At 41.3% G+C, this 14,318-nt stretch overlaps 1 protein-coding gene across 2 annotated transcripts in view; it reads right to left on the reverse strand.

The window, feature by feature from the left end:
* GRIA1 (glutamate ionotropic receptor AMPA type subunit 1) overlaps nt 1-14,318 on the reverse strand; it is a 126,055-nt gene that overhangs the window by 31,591 nt on the left and 80,146 nt on the right. For both annotated transcript variants that reach the window (XM_086758569.1, XM_086758568.1), the window contains exons 8-11: nt 11,210-11,314; nt 8,981-9,091; nt 7,815-8,021; nt 6,303-6,673 (exon numbers count right to left, since the gene is read on the reverse strand). In XM_086758569.1, coding sequence (XP_086614695.1) covers nt 6,303-6,673; nt 7,815-8,021; nt 8,981-9,091; nt 11,210-11,314 — 794 coding nt within the window. The remainder of the gene's footprint in view (nt 1-6,302; nt 6,674-7,814; nt 8,022-8,980; nt 9,092-11,209; nt 11,315-14,318) is intronic.

Raw genomic sequence — 14,318 nt, forward strand, 5'->3', positions numbered from 1 at the left:
CAAACTCCAAAGGGGACTGTTGAGTTAGATATTGTGCAATTTGTCAAGCTGCTCCTCTGGTGAGTCACTTTCCCTGGTTAAGCGCATTTCAGAAATAAGTGTGGTCATCAGTTCCTGGTGATTTGCAAGTACTGCTGTTACCTTGTGACCTGAATTTCCTCTCCCTGGACATAATTAACTCTGCCAGGTAGAGATAATTGCAAAATCATTTGGTACACTTTTAAAAGGAAAGACGACTTTTCCAGAAGTTGAGATCCTAATTTTTCACTTTTTTTTTCTTAAAGATCAACGTCAGCTCACCAGTTCAAACAAACTACCAAAAATAAGTGGTTCTGAGCTTTGTCCCCATGGACAAGCGTCCAGGCTTCCTGGATTCACCCCACATTGGAGCAGGAGAAGCAGGGATGCTGAACCAACCTTGCTCCCAGGCTGGTTTGGCTGCCTTGTCCCCCAGGGCAGCCCCATCACGAGCTGCAGGTTGCATGTGCTCCCCAAGGAACACTGGAATTTTTGCTTCCTTCATTGCACAAATATGCCCTTTACTTTGAGACTGCACAGTGATCCAACTGGCGGTCAACACACTGTCTCCCACATCCCCAGAGAGGCTTTAGCAAGCCCTGCTCCACTCCATCAATCCCAGACCTTTCCGTGCGAACAGTGCGAGGGAAAAAAAAAAGAAAAAGAACAAATCTTTTCTCATTGCTTGTGGGACTTGCGTCTTGTGAGAGCTTGTGCAGCTCTCCAGCAACTCTCCAGGACAAGTTAAGTTTTAGGGTTATATGGAGCACTGCAAGGATGGCATCAGAATGTGCATCAGGCCAAAAAGACAGACAGATGCTTGGAGCATCAGAGAAGACACCTACTGAAATCAAGAGGTTGCCAAATAAAAACCAAGGCTCAGCTTTCATTTCAAGAAGGAATCAAAATCCTTCTAATTGCTAAATGCAGCTGGTTCTAATTTCCCTAATTCTAAATTTTTAGCAAAATAAGTAAGTACCCTGCAAATGCAAGCTAATAAAGGACAGAACAGAAATAATTCCCTTGAAACAACTCAAATAGAACATCTCACTAAGAAAAATAATTTTTTGTCCTAAACAATTTCTGATTTAGATTTTGTCTGAAACTGGATAAAATCTTTCAGTACTAGGAACATCTTGAGGAAATTGTGTTGCTATTTTTCAAAATCTCTAGAGGCTAGTTTAGGAAAAAAAAACCTCAACAACTTGTGGAGGAATTTTGCTGTTATTTCCACCAGCTCTAGGGCTGAACTCTCCAGTGATTTTTTTTTTTCAATTGATCTAAAAAGGATTCTGTAAATAAACAGGAAAAATAGCAGAAGAAAACATTCAGCATTAATTACAGGTACATAATCAATAGCGTACTGGCTCTTCCACAGACAAACCGCTATGATCGAGTGCACCGGCAAGCCTACAAAGGAGCGCAGTGAAATACAAGCCCAGCTACATGCTATACAGATCAGCCAGAGCGCACTCTTTCCATGTCACTAAAAAAAAAATAATGATGTCCACAAGATGCCTATAAATAATAGATCGTATCTATTGACTGGATAGCAGCCAGCATTTATATCTCTCCTTCCCAGCTCAGAGTGCATTCATTCATCACCTCTGCGAGAAAATCTCCCTAAGCACCACGTCCCCCCACAGCCACGTGGTCACTGCTCTGCATGTGCCCCTGCACCCTGCACTGGCTCCACATCTGGACTATGCAGGCAAGTTAAGACCCACTTAACTCTTTATCCCAAACCAGCTGAAGGGTGAATTGCACCTTGCGCCATGTCTCCTTGCACACAGGAAACACCCATAGTCTTCAGGGGACACTGGTATGGCCCAACCACCTCCCAGGAGTGCTCCCTTGTGGCACCTTGCACAGACCAACCGGCACAGAAGCTCTTCCTGCTCATGCACTCCAGCTGATGCTCTCAAAACATCCCCTCTCAACTCTGGCTCTCTCCCAGACCCAGGCTGTGATGAAAGCTTCATACATCATTTCACTTCCAGAGCAGGCTGACCAGGGCATCTCCAGCTCTGTTCTCAATCATGCAGATTACAATGAGCAAGCTCAAGCTGTGTTGTCCAGGTATCGTGACATGATACCCTATCGTGTCATTGTATGCCTCAACATTTCCCTTCTACTCGTGGTATGTTTTCATCTGAATCCAAAATACATGTGATTTGATTCCACAACACAGTATAAAGACAGTTCCCATGAAGCTGGGCTTATTTTTGGAGACGTCTGTTTAATTTTTCTCTGACAGGGCACAAAGGATGGCTGTATTTACTGAGTGATGCTGTGTGATAGTCCTCCTCCTGTCAAACTCCAGTGGGGACAAGACTCCTATAGTCACTCAGCTGAGATAAACTGTGTATATTCTATCTCATGGTATATTCCATCTCACAGCATCTTCACAGAAGAATAAATGCCTTTCTAGAAGATGTATTTTAGCCAAATTTATTTAATTTTAGTCAAACAGAAGTTTTCTGAGTCACAGGAAGAGTAACTGGATTAAATTTAATAGTCTCCACTATACAGGAAGCCTCTCTTGGGGTCAAACCATATGAGGCAACACATTTTGAGATAACAAAAAATAGAAGATCAAGATGGGAAGCTGATTACAAAAATGTACACTTTGCTCCCTGCTTTTTTATCCTTTTCAAACTACCAAATAATTTATTTTGTAGAAAATGACAGGGCATATGAAAAATTCAGATGCCTAGTTTTGCTTCTGAGGAGGTTGGGAAGCCCAGACATCCCACTGGTCTCCTCAAAGGCCTTGGGTCTGTCCTGAGTGAGGAATGGCAGCAACGTGCTGGATGGTAGCAAAGTTCCACTCTCCACAGCTGCTACACACTGGGGTTATTTTAAGCTGTGAAGACAATTTATTAAATTATGTTTCTGAAAAGTGGTACAAAGTGAGTCATATTTACTTCACATTTCTCTTGCTGCAGGCTCTCTCTATGGGCTGTAGGATATTTATTACTCCTGATGCCTGCTCTGAGAACCTACTTTCTGTGTTTCACACTTAATGAGTGCTTTTGCAATTTCATGATTGTTTTCTGAAGTTAAGGTGGCACTTTACAAAGCCTAATGGTTTATGGCCCATTTCAGACTTCACTGATTTCTGACCATTACTATAGACATGAAACTACTTGCAACTCCAAAATGTTACTTTTCCCTCATTCTGCTGTATTTCAGTCAGTATGTTGAACGCACAGACTTTCCAGTCAATGACAGGGACCATCTCACCTCAACCAGGACAAATTAGTCCATGTGGTAGTGACTGAAACACATCCAATGGGGCCATTGGTTGGTGATGGTGTAGAAGGGAGACTGCCTATTCTAGCAGGAAATGTCCACACAGCCTCCTTTTGTTGAAGCTACCTACCTACAAATGAGTCATTCCATTTACGGCTTAGGAAGGATGCATTCCTTGCTCATGCTCATGTTGCAGCATCCAAAGGCACAACACTGACTGCCACCAGCTCCGGCTGGGACTCTCCAAGACTGGTTACTACCTGACCTTTGTCACACCCATCTAGTCTATTCCTAGACATGAAGGCTTCAGAGCTTTGAGGACACCAGTTGACATCATGCCCAGCAGCCTCATTCCTCGGGAGAAGAGGCTTAAATAAGCATATAACGCGCAGCTATGCTCTGTCTTGGCCAACCACAGGTCATCAAATTCACAGTGTATCTTTATGTAGGTTGTGACTGGCATACTTAAAAACCTGATGAAAGTTCTAGCTAGTAAGTCTGTCCTTAAGAAGGACACCATTTTCCTTAAAAAGCAGATTTTTTTTTTGTCTCTGTGGGGGATCGAAGTTCCCTGGGGACTGGTCTGAGACTGAGGAGTGCACATTTACAAGAGCAAGGAGCTGCTGCAAACCTCCCCACCCGCTGTGCTGAGCGATGTGTCTGTGGTTTTGATCTTACTTTTTTTTTTTTTAATGGTAAATACATAGTGGCATATGCACTTAAAACAAACATACTCTGGGAAAAAAAAAAAACACCTCCAAACAAATTTCCCCCACTCCTTCCCAAAACAAAACTGAAATAAACAAACCAAAACCTCTACAGAAACAAAATACACCCCTGCGTTTGCTCCTTTCTGCTGGGGAGAGAATGACAGAACAGATGTACCACAGGAGCTATTTATGTTGGCTAATACATTACTGAGGAGATGCTGAGAGGTTGTAGTGATAAGTTTAGAAGCAACCGTATAGGAAATATATTGGAATAGAGCAGATCCCCACCTGCCCACGATGTCGTTCTACCAAGCATTCATTTCTAAGTGATGTGTCACAGAAACCCTGCACTAGGTTCGTGTGAAAAATACATGTGAAATACGGAGTGCGCTCAGAGCCTTTCTGTATATCATCCTACAGAAATTCTCACTCTTCTGTTTCCTCCTTGCTTTCAAATTTCACAGAAACATCCCCTTTCCACTTGCAACCATCACAAGGAGCTGTACTCAGAGTATTGGGAGTTATAATGATTCCTATATTTCATTTTTCAAATTTTCTCTTCTTGTAAGTATTTGTAGTCAGAAAGCACTCTTGTGCTCCATGGGAAAATAATAGTTTCAATTAAATTGTAATTTTCATTATCAAGATGATCAAATTAACAACATTGAAATAACAATGACAAAAATCATTCTCATTTCCTATTTCAAAGCAAAATAAAACAACACTTTGAAATGGTTATTCAAAGCATATTGTTTAGCTAGGGCAAATCTTGTTATTTGGATCAAACCTGCTGATCTTCCCTCAACACTTTTTATTAAAGATGTTTCAAGATTTGCTATTCTGCTAAGTCTCAGTTTTTCACCTCTCCATGCTCCTCCTTGGAAGACAAACTGGCTATTGAAATGTCCCCAGAGGAAGACATTCTCTTTCCTGACAAGAACAACAATGAGAATGAAAATGGCAATAATCTGATCCTAACGCACAGGGCTGTGTTACAAGACCGTAATAAAGTCGAAATTCCCTCTGTTGGGAAGACTTTCTGAATGCTCTGACTGAACTCCTACTAATCAATGATCAGATGATAAAAGATATTTGTAAAAGCTGTCACCATCAAAGTGCCTGGCAGGATCTTATTTCTCCCTTATCCCAATCTCGTTAATATTTGGACAAACTGACACCCAATAGCCAACAAGCAACTTCTGCCTACTGTGTTCACCCGCAAGACAGGTATCTCTGCTGAAATTTCCATTGAAGAGAGGGGAAACAAAGCCCAAAAAAGGAAGGATGGGGAAAAAAAAGAAAACAAAAGGCCTCTTTACTGTCTAAGTTTATCAGAGCATCACTTTAGATGTCACCATGGCATGTAAATGCAGAAATTGCATACACCGGCTGTAAATTCATTCTTGTGACTGGCAGTACCTCTGGTTTGAGTGAAACCCAGCCAAAAATGTTCTTAGCCTAAACCGGGACAAGTGTGCTTCTTAGAGCTGTGGAGAGGGTGAACGACAGCAGTGTCCTGCAGCAGTTAGCAGCTTTGGTACTTCAGCTGTCCACATGCTCTCCCTCCAACCAACATCCAGAGCAGATTTCTCGGGATTGATGGGTACATACAATCCACATCCCAAACCACAGCTCATTAACCCTTTTTCAGCCTCACAAACCCTAAGTACATCTGCTCTGGACACAAAACACTGGAAGTGTCAAAAACCTTGTATCTGGCTCACCTCTGATCCTCCCTCGTGAATATACACGTACCACAAGAAAAATCACTCAGTTACTACAGACATTACTTACTGGACACATAATTTGTGCAAATAAATAAGAAAATCTATCAGAGCCCTGCTTGCAGCTATTTGGTTCTTATGCTTTTAATTATTTTCCTTTTCTTTTTGAACACCTTTCTATGAACAAGGCATTGAAAAGGTATGTGTGTCATGGGCTTCTGCATGAGGCAAAATCTCTGTGATAAGACTCATGCAAATATGATCTTTTTTCTAACAGCAATAAAACAAATTATGAACAAAAATTGATCGGAATTGGGTGGCTTTAGAAAATCTTGTTTGTATTTCTGTAAATTCCCTCAAAAGAACTCCCCAGGATAAATTTAGAATGGTATTTTTACGGTCTCAAGTTTGAGGTCCCAAGTCTGTGGCTGTGAGACCTGTGAATCATTGGATCCTTTCTGAACCTCTAAGTGATTCACAAAACTACACTATGGTTCAGAAAGGAAGGTCAAAGCAGAACCTGTTCAGCTCCAAAGCATGCAGAAAGACTAAACCGCATGAACTGGAAGCAGGTTCATTGGGGAAGGCAACCCACCTTGGAGAAATATCACATCCTTGTTGCATGAAAGCTCCTAGGGAGAACCAGAGACTGTTGAATATGCCAAACTCATTCGTCTGGTCATTGGCCGGCTGATCTCGTCCTTCCTCGAATTCCTCAGTGTGCCACTCGTAAGGGCTGAAGCGACTCACCAGGAAGAGGACAACGCTCACTCCAATATAGGCAAAAACAATGCACATCCATATCTCGTAAGCCAGAGGATCCAGAAAGGAAAAAACTCCCGGTTTGGACTTCTGAGGTTTTTTTATCATGATAGAGATACCTAAGCTCATGAACGGTTTGGAAAAGTCTATAACTTCTTCTCGAACCAGAGTGATGGTTAATGGTGCCACAGCCACATCCGCCCTCTGAAAAGGAGAGACAGAAAAGAGATTTGCATTCTGGGGATAAAATGTATCTACAACTCCAGCTTATGTTCCTTTGATCTCTGTTTACCCCTGCTATCTGAGAAGTAATCAGACAAAACCAATTGCAAGAGAAATGTCAAAAGGAAGCAGCCCATAATATTGGTGGATTATTTCCATTTTATCACCACTGATTACCAGTTCTGTTTTGAAATCACAGCGTTTCCTTTTTCCAGCCACCTAGCTCTTCTTGTCTGATTTATCCACTGATGTCACAGTCTGATGCAGATGATTTTTGCTAAAATAGCTTTATCATCCAGACATCAAAAGAGGCAAGGAAAGGCCAATTGTCTGAAAAAAAAGATGCCAGGATGTTTACTTCCATCAGGAACTGCTTTTTGATTGCATAACTGATGCAGGAAAAGAGGAAAAATGTTCCAGTGACACTGATGTGCACTCTCCATTTATTTTACAATCTGTCTTGAAAATGGAAAAGCAAAAGCGTTGAAATGGCTGTCGGCATATACTGCAGAGCTACCAGCAGGAGATGGATCATCTCTCGCTCCAACATAGTGACACGGAGACTTGGGCACTGATGCTCCCTACACTAATTTCCCCTTTCCCTGCACGGGAAAATGAGATCCTTCTGAAGAATGACCTAAACATCACAGATTGTGAACTACCAGAACTAACCAGGTTTAGAAGTGTAGGGTGCACATGTGTATCTGAGATGATGGAAATGACAGAAAGTAGCCTAGTCCTACTTTTCACCAGTTATAGGCTGAGTGTTTGAAATTGTATCCTTCTTTCAACCTGCTGTTAGCATGCAAATATAAAATAGATTAAAATTTGGAGATTCTACCCATTTGAAAGTTTGACCTTTCAATACTTGTTCTTCCAAACATAGAAAGAAAAAGAGTCTTGGAACTGTTGAGAGGAAACATTTTGACATTTCCATAGGCACACAACGTGCTGTCCCTCCCTAAATTAAAATGTTTTGCTTGGGCTGATTATTTGCATTATCAGAGCTGCAGTCCTCAAGACAGCTCAGGCTAACAGAAGGCATGGCTTCTTTTTACTCTAGGGCTTGAATGTGTGCTCAAGTACCAAGAGGTAAAGAGAATGGACAAGTTTGGAAACTCACCCCATAAACAAGTTCTCCCACCATGCCATTCCACGTTTTGGTGTCAGGGTCCCGGGCTCCGTACTTCCCATCTCTGACAATCTCCAGCCTGTAGTGGTAGCCAACGTGCTTCGCAATCTCGGCAGCGAGCTCCACACAGTAGCCTTCATACCTCTCATTGCCTTCAAACTGGTTGGCATTCTTCTTGAGCATCACATATGGGTCTTCCTGGCACAGAGAAGACCAATATTGAGCCACGTTCTGCATGCTAGAGATGCACATCAGGGGCTCAAACTAGAGCCCAGTGTGCAGCTTCTGTTCCCCTTGCAAAGCTCCAGCTTTGTGTTCCTGTACAAAATGGCACAGTCAACACACAATGGGCTTATCTTACAAGGTTCGAGGTGTGATTTTTATTGTGACATTTTCTACTTTTTTGTGCAGAATCTGTGTGCAGTTTCTGAGTGATGGACCTGAGGAGAATGGAGTAGCTGGGGGAACTTGGGCAATAAACCTTCCAGTGCAGTTCTGCAAGGGATATTTAGCGTATCTGAGCAGGGAATTTTTAAAAGCATGTCTGCCTACGTGGGCACGGGCAGATCAACTCTGCTGGACAGGAGAGAGCCTTAAGACGTTTAACTCACTTTGGATATTGTGTCTTCTCTGTAGACTCACAGCAAGCATTCAACAAACAAGTTGGTAAAATTTCATGTTTCTGCAGGGTAAGCGTATACAATGACACAATACGTGATACCAGACATTATGCAGTACATATTATTCCTTCATGATTATAGTGGTGATTTGTTTTTAAAGCTATGATTCAGCCTCTCTGCACAATACAGCTTATCCTCACCAAAATTATAGCCCCCGTTCTGTGGGCTAAATACAAAGCACAGGTATAATGTTCCTAATTTACCTATGCTGATGCCTCTATCTTGTCATAATCTTTTGTATTTTCTACACTTAAGCATGAGAGCTCTTTAATACCTATTTAATTAGCCACAGCAATTTTCAGATACCTTTATGGACCTGACAGGAAACACTAAGTGCTGCTGTTATTATTATTATTATTGTTATTGCTATTATAAAAATGATACAGTACAAAGGAGGGCACATGAGGGGGGAGAGAGAGTCTGCACGTAAGGGAGATGGGGGAGAGAGAGAGCTGGAATAGAAGTCACAGCACTTACTAGGATAGTTGTGACTATGTAAGTCCTGTTCTGGAGGCTTGTAGACTCATTGCCGGTTTGAGTATCTATGGCTACTGGAACCAACTTCTCGTCTTCGTTCCAATAACCAATCTGCCAAATACAAAATCAGGATCTCTCATTGATATCTCTTCATAATATTAACCAAGATATGGTAACAGGGTCATCCAAGCTGGGTCAGCTCACTCTGTATGTTCATACCCAACCAGAGATCTCCTCTCCCAATTCTTGATGTCTTTTGCTGGGGGACCAGGAACTCCCCCATCCCACCATGCCTCCAGCCTGAAAATAACGTGCATGATACAGTACAGCAGCGGAGTGCTTGTATGCACATAAAAACATATAGCACATGATACTGGGGGATTATTGCCATTCCCTGCCTCATCCCTAAGCCAAGAGTTCACACTTCCCTTATGTGACTTCTGAGTATTTTTCTAACGGTGAGCATGCCTGCTGCATGTTCAGATGCTACAGAGTGATAAAATGCTATCCTGCAGCTCAGAGCCTGCATGAATGTAGGACTGACTCTCAGGACAGCTTGAGACAACAGGACAAAAAAATCAAGTGAGGAAAAAAACACAAAACAACCCTGGCCAGTGTAAAAAATTTGGTGTTATGAATAAACTGAACTGTTGTAATGGGAAGAACTGTCATGTTAAGCTGTACTTATTAATAATCTGAGATTTGGGATGATCTATCAGTGCTTGCAGGTAAAGCAGAGTGTCACTGAATATCACTAGGAAGATCATTGTTGAGGTTATCCACTTTGAGCGCTTGATTTTGTAAGAGGTTTTCCTTCACCTCATGTAATCATGAAGTTCCCTGAGCTCTGCTCACGTGAAAGGAATTTCTTATCACAGTAAATGGGAAAGAGTATTAACACAGGGCACGACCAGGAGCCTGCTGATGACAGATTGGAGATCATAATAGCTCAGGAGGAAAAATTTACGCAGGCTTCTCAACCCTCTTTACTTCACAGACAAAAAGAATGGGGAGTGAGGAAAGAGCTTCCAAAGTTCTGCCCTAGGGGAACATGAGTGGAGACACGTATGATTGTTTTGCACCTCTTACCTGGTGGATCTAAGATACAATATGCATTGCGGCTGTGATGTACATGTCTTCCCAATAAATACAATTTCTGTCAGTAAATACACAGTAAAATAAAGACATTTAGCCATTCTGTTTCTCAGACGCTCTCCAGACTGATGACAACTTGAAGTTCAGTGCACCAAACTGGACATAATACTGTATTTGTCCTCTTATGAATACCAAGTAGAGGAGGAAGACCACTTTGTATGTCTTCAAAATGACATTTCTTTTATTTCCCAATGAGAAATTTGCTTTTTATTTGCTTGACTGTGGTGGGCCTTGAACTCACATAGGCTGCTTTCAGGTGCAAGTGGGGGCTATAAATGCGGAACTCTCACTATTTGCAGTTTTTCTTAGTTTCACACAAGTATTTTATTTTTCAGGGATGGGTTGCAGAGGGATTTCTGAGAATGTTCCATTCCAAAATATTTAGTAGCTCTCATTTATTGACAGAATAACTGAGTTATTCTTTGTTCTTCAAACAGGTAGTATATAAAATGGGACATAAGCACACGGAGTCAGATTTTCAAAAGGATTAGCGTTTCAAGGGCTCAGCATCCCTGAACAAGGCCAGATTTTTCAAAGTGCCTGGGATATAGAAAGAGATCAAGGCTTGAGAACAGCATGAATGTCTGCATAGTTATCAGGATATGGTTAGTAGTAAAGCTCTTGTCACTCCAAGGAGAGCAGAATTAGGTCAATATAAAGGGTTCACCTACACTGGTTAGGTCAGACAGCTTCTGCCTGGCTCTGCCTTAGCTCATCCTCAGAAGTGGGAGAGCAAAAATAGAGTGTCGTGTAGCTGGGCCTGAGCCAATGTGCCCTGCCAATAGCAAGACTGAGTGGGCCAAGATTTTACTGTCCTGGAAATCCCTGCCCCACAGCTGAGATGCCCTTGTTGCTCTTGATAACCCCCCCTTGCATATGTTGTATTTTTTCAGTAATATACTATGAGTTCTTCTTAGTGCCTGGCTTTGCTCATGCAGTGAGCTGAGAACGCACTCATGGTGACACCACATGCAAGCTTGCATGACCAGAAGCGTCTGTTGAGACCTAGCCACACTATAACTTGAACACTAGGCTGGCGCCTGACACAGGATCTCAGGTCACTCTCTGCTTTACCTTTCTGATTCCATCGTGTTTCATCTCAATCACATGGAGGGTGTAGTTGGTCCTCCGTCCCTTCTCGTTAAATTGAACGTTGCCAGACAATCCTTCAAAACGGACCTTAAAGACATAAATATCAATGAGGAAAGCAAATTGGTCAGCATCCGATGCGGTGGTGATTTGGCAGCAGTAAGAGGTGAGGGGAGGAAGGACGGAGAGTGCAGTTGTGTCTCTCAGATGCGTGCAGGCGACACAGGACATCTATCTGACACTGGGCTTTACCTTAGGTCCACTCTCCATAGTGTGCCTGGCCATATGCACAGCCTTTCTCCCAACTTACCCTTTTTTTAATGAACCCTTTATCCTAAAAATTAGTGGTCTGTTACTGAGCTTAGCAATGCATAAGAGCTAGGTGAGCGAGCCAATCACCTCTTGGGATGTGTCAGTGAGCTAAATCAGCTCTGAACTCCTTGGGTTTTGTGTTTGTTCATGGTTTCTAAATCTGACCTGGAGTCAGGAGTCAGTAAAGAATTTGTCAGTCTAAATCAGGAACTGTATTTGGAGGAAATATGAAACCGTGGCCACAGCTCCCAGCTGCCGCCTTTCAATAAAGAGGAGTCTATCAGTGAACAAGCAAATTTCATTACCTCTGCACCAGCCTAATAAAACCTGACAATTTAGTATTGTAAATGAGATTTACACGTAGGAAATTTTGAATCATAGATCTCTGCTGATAATACTGCTCAGCTAAAAAGCGTTGCTCACATCACATCCCATGTCCTGAACTTCTCCTCTCAGTGTGGCCATTTGACTTGTTGCAAAAGTGCTCAGCCTGGTGTGGAGAAGGGCTTACAACTGGAGTTGCATATGGTCTGTTGAGGACCAGGCAGAAGAGACCAAGAACATGGGAAAAGGAGCGCAAGTTTGGGTCTCTACAGAGGTCATGTGGAGAAGTACTCACACCACTGGGTCGATTCAGAATTAAAGGTTTGTTCTCAGTCTTTCCACTTGCTTTGAACAAATCTGTTGTCCCTGCAACTGAAGTCTTCCCACATGCAAAATGGGAACAGGTATTTACTGCCTTTGTAAGTGCTCTGAGATTCTCAGAATAAAGACCCATAGTGAAAAAAATCAGCATATATCATTACAAAAGAAATCTGTTGCTAAACTGTTTGTTTTCCAGCTATTATCACAGAGGTTCATCATGAAAATGAACATCTGCCAGTATTTTCTGAAGCTCCTTCAAGTCAAGAGGTATTCCTGGTGACATTTGGAGAAATATGTTTTTCTCTTCTCACAAGACATAACAGGCCCATAAAAGAGATGCACTAGAAAAGCACCATTGTCTTAAGCGCTCTCATGCCTCCTTTTTCATGGTCCCTTTGGTTTTCTTTTCAGGTCCTGACCTATTCTGGTCATGGGTGCTCATGCTTTGTAGCTTTATATGCACTAAGAAGCAGGTGTACAGCACCAATTTCTTCTAGCCGAATAAATGAAATCTTAATCCCGTGCTATCTCTGAGGCACTAAAATGGCCAAGGGGTCTCTCCCATCCATCCTGGAGGTGGGAGCACAACTTTTCCATCATTTAGCATCCTCTGAGACCTCCTGAATCACTACAAAATATAGTGAGGACTGATTTCAACAGTGCCAAAAAACAGTTAAGGCAACTGGAGACATGGAGCATTTGAGCAAATTTGCATATAAGGCACGGGCATGTAGTTCTTTGCTGGGAGAGCTGGAGGAGGATGCTGCTGTGGCCTTCTGGTTTGCAGGGTTAATCAGCAGTTAGGGACTAGCTAACTGCTTACTAGATGTGGTAATCAAATAATGTTAACAAAAAAAAATCCATCAAAAATTATCATAATCTTTTCAAAGTACAACTGAAACATCAGTGTGTTGGTTTAAAGAAATTTTTTTTTGTGAGCATTTTCCTGGAAAAACAGCAATTCTTTTCAACAAAAGCACACATTTTGCTGAAATGCGTTAGATTTCTGTTTTTGAAAAATTGCAGAATGTTTCAAATTGCTTTTCATCTTTGCTCCTGCCATACATAACTCCTTCCTTCACTAAACAGAAATAAGGCAATTCAGAAGCTTATTCCAGACATTTGAGTAGAAATAAGTAGAGAAACTTTTTGCTTTTAAACAGCTTATAAAATTTTAGGCACTAGCAAATGGGAGGTGAAGAGAAAGCACAGTGTGAACAGCTGTAAGAATTGCCCTAATTGTGAGTCTTTACAGAAAAGATAACTCAAACCTTCAATCTAATAATAAGATCGTCTGTTTCCATCTGCCTCTTCCTTGCTAGAATACTAAATGCTGGATTTTTAAATTCATAGTTAAAATTTCTGTAGGAAACTTCTTCCCCTGCATGTTTTGGAGCCTTTTATTTCAACCATCACAACTGAACTGGTCAAATCTTCTTAAAATTAAAATTTTTATTCGGTAAAGAAACAACTTTAGCAAATGGCTCTTTATGTTCTTTCCCTAAAATCACTAGAGTTGAAAAATTAAGACTTTTGAAGTTGTTTTAATGAGGAGATGAGAAAACTTCAGAGGAAGTTTTCCAACACATACACAAAATTGTATTTTCTAGCCAAGTCTGTTTTTGATATCCTATTCTCATAAATTCGATAAAGGAAAATGCTTGAGAACCCATTGCTCATCAGAAGACTTCCAAGTATTTTATGTTTATTAGGTAACTGATCTCCCTAATGCATCAAGGAGGCAGATTTTATTATAAGAGTTTGGAGAAGCTATGACAGTGATTTGCCCAAGGTCATACAGAAAGTCAATGACAAGCTTGGGAACAAATTGAATCCAAGCAATAAAATCAAATCAGAGACAAGTTTTGGTTATAAAGGAACTGTTGTTTACCAGTAAGCCAAAACCAAATCAAAACAAAATACTTGGGGAAATTTACATATGATGAGAATTAACCAAATTAATTTTGTTCTTCTTGCCTTCTTCACAGTTGAGGAAAGAAGACAAGATATGCTATATTTGGATAACACTGAACTAGCAGTATTTGCAAGGAATCCATCTATTTTTGGCAAAAAAAAAAAAAAAGTTATAAATGAATGTCAGTCTTGAAATGTAATGAAATTTTGAAATGTTCTACCT

Source organism: Chlamydotis macqueenii, chromosome 14, assembly GCF_036417535.1.
Source record: "Chlamydotis macqueenii isolate bChlMac1 chromosome 14, bChlMac1.mat, whole genome shotgun sequence".
Lineage (NCBI taxonomy): Eukaryota > Metazoa > Chordata > Aves > Otidiformes > Otididae > Chlamydotis > Chlamydotis macqueenii.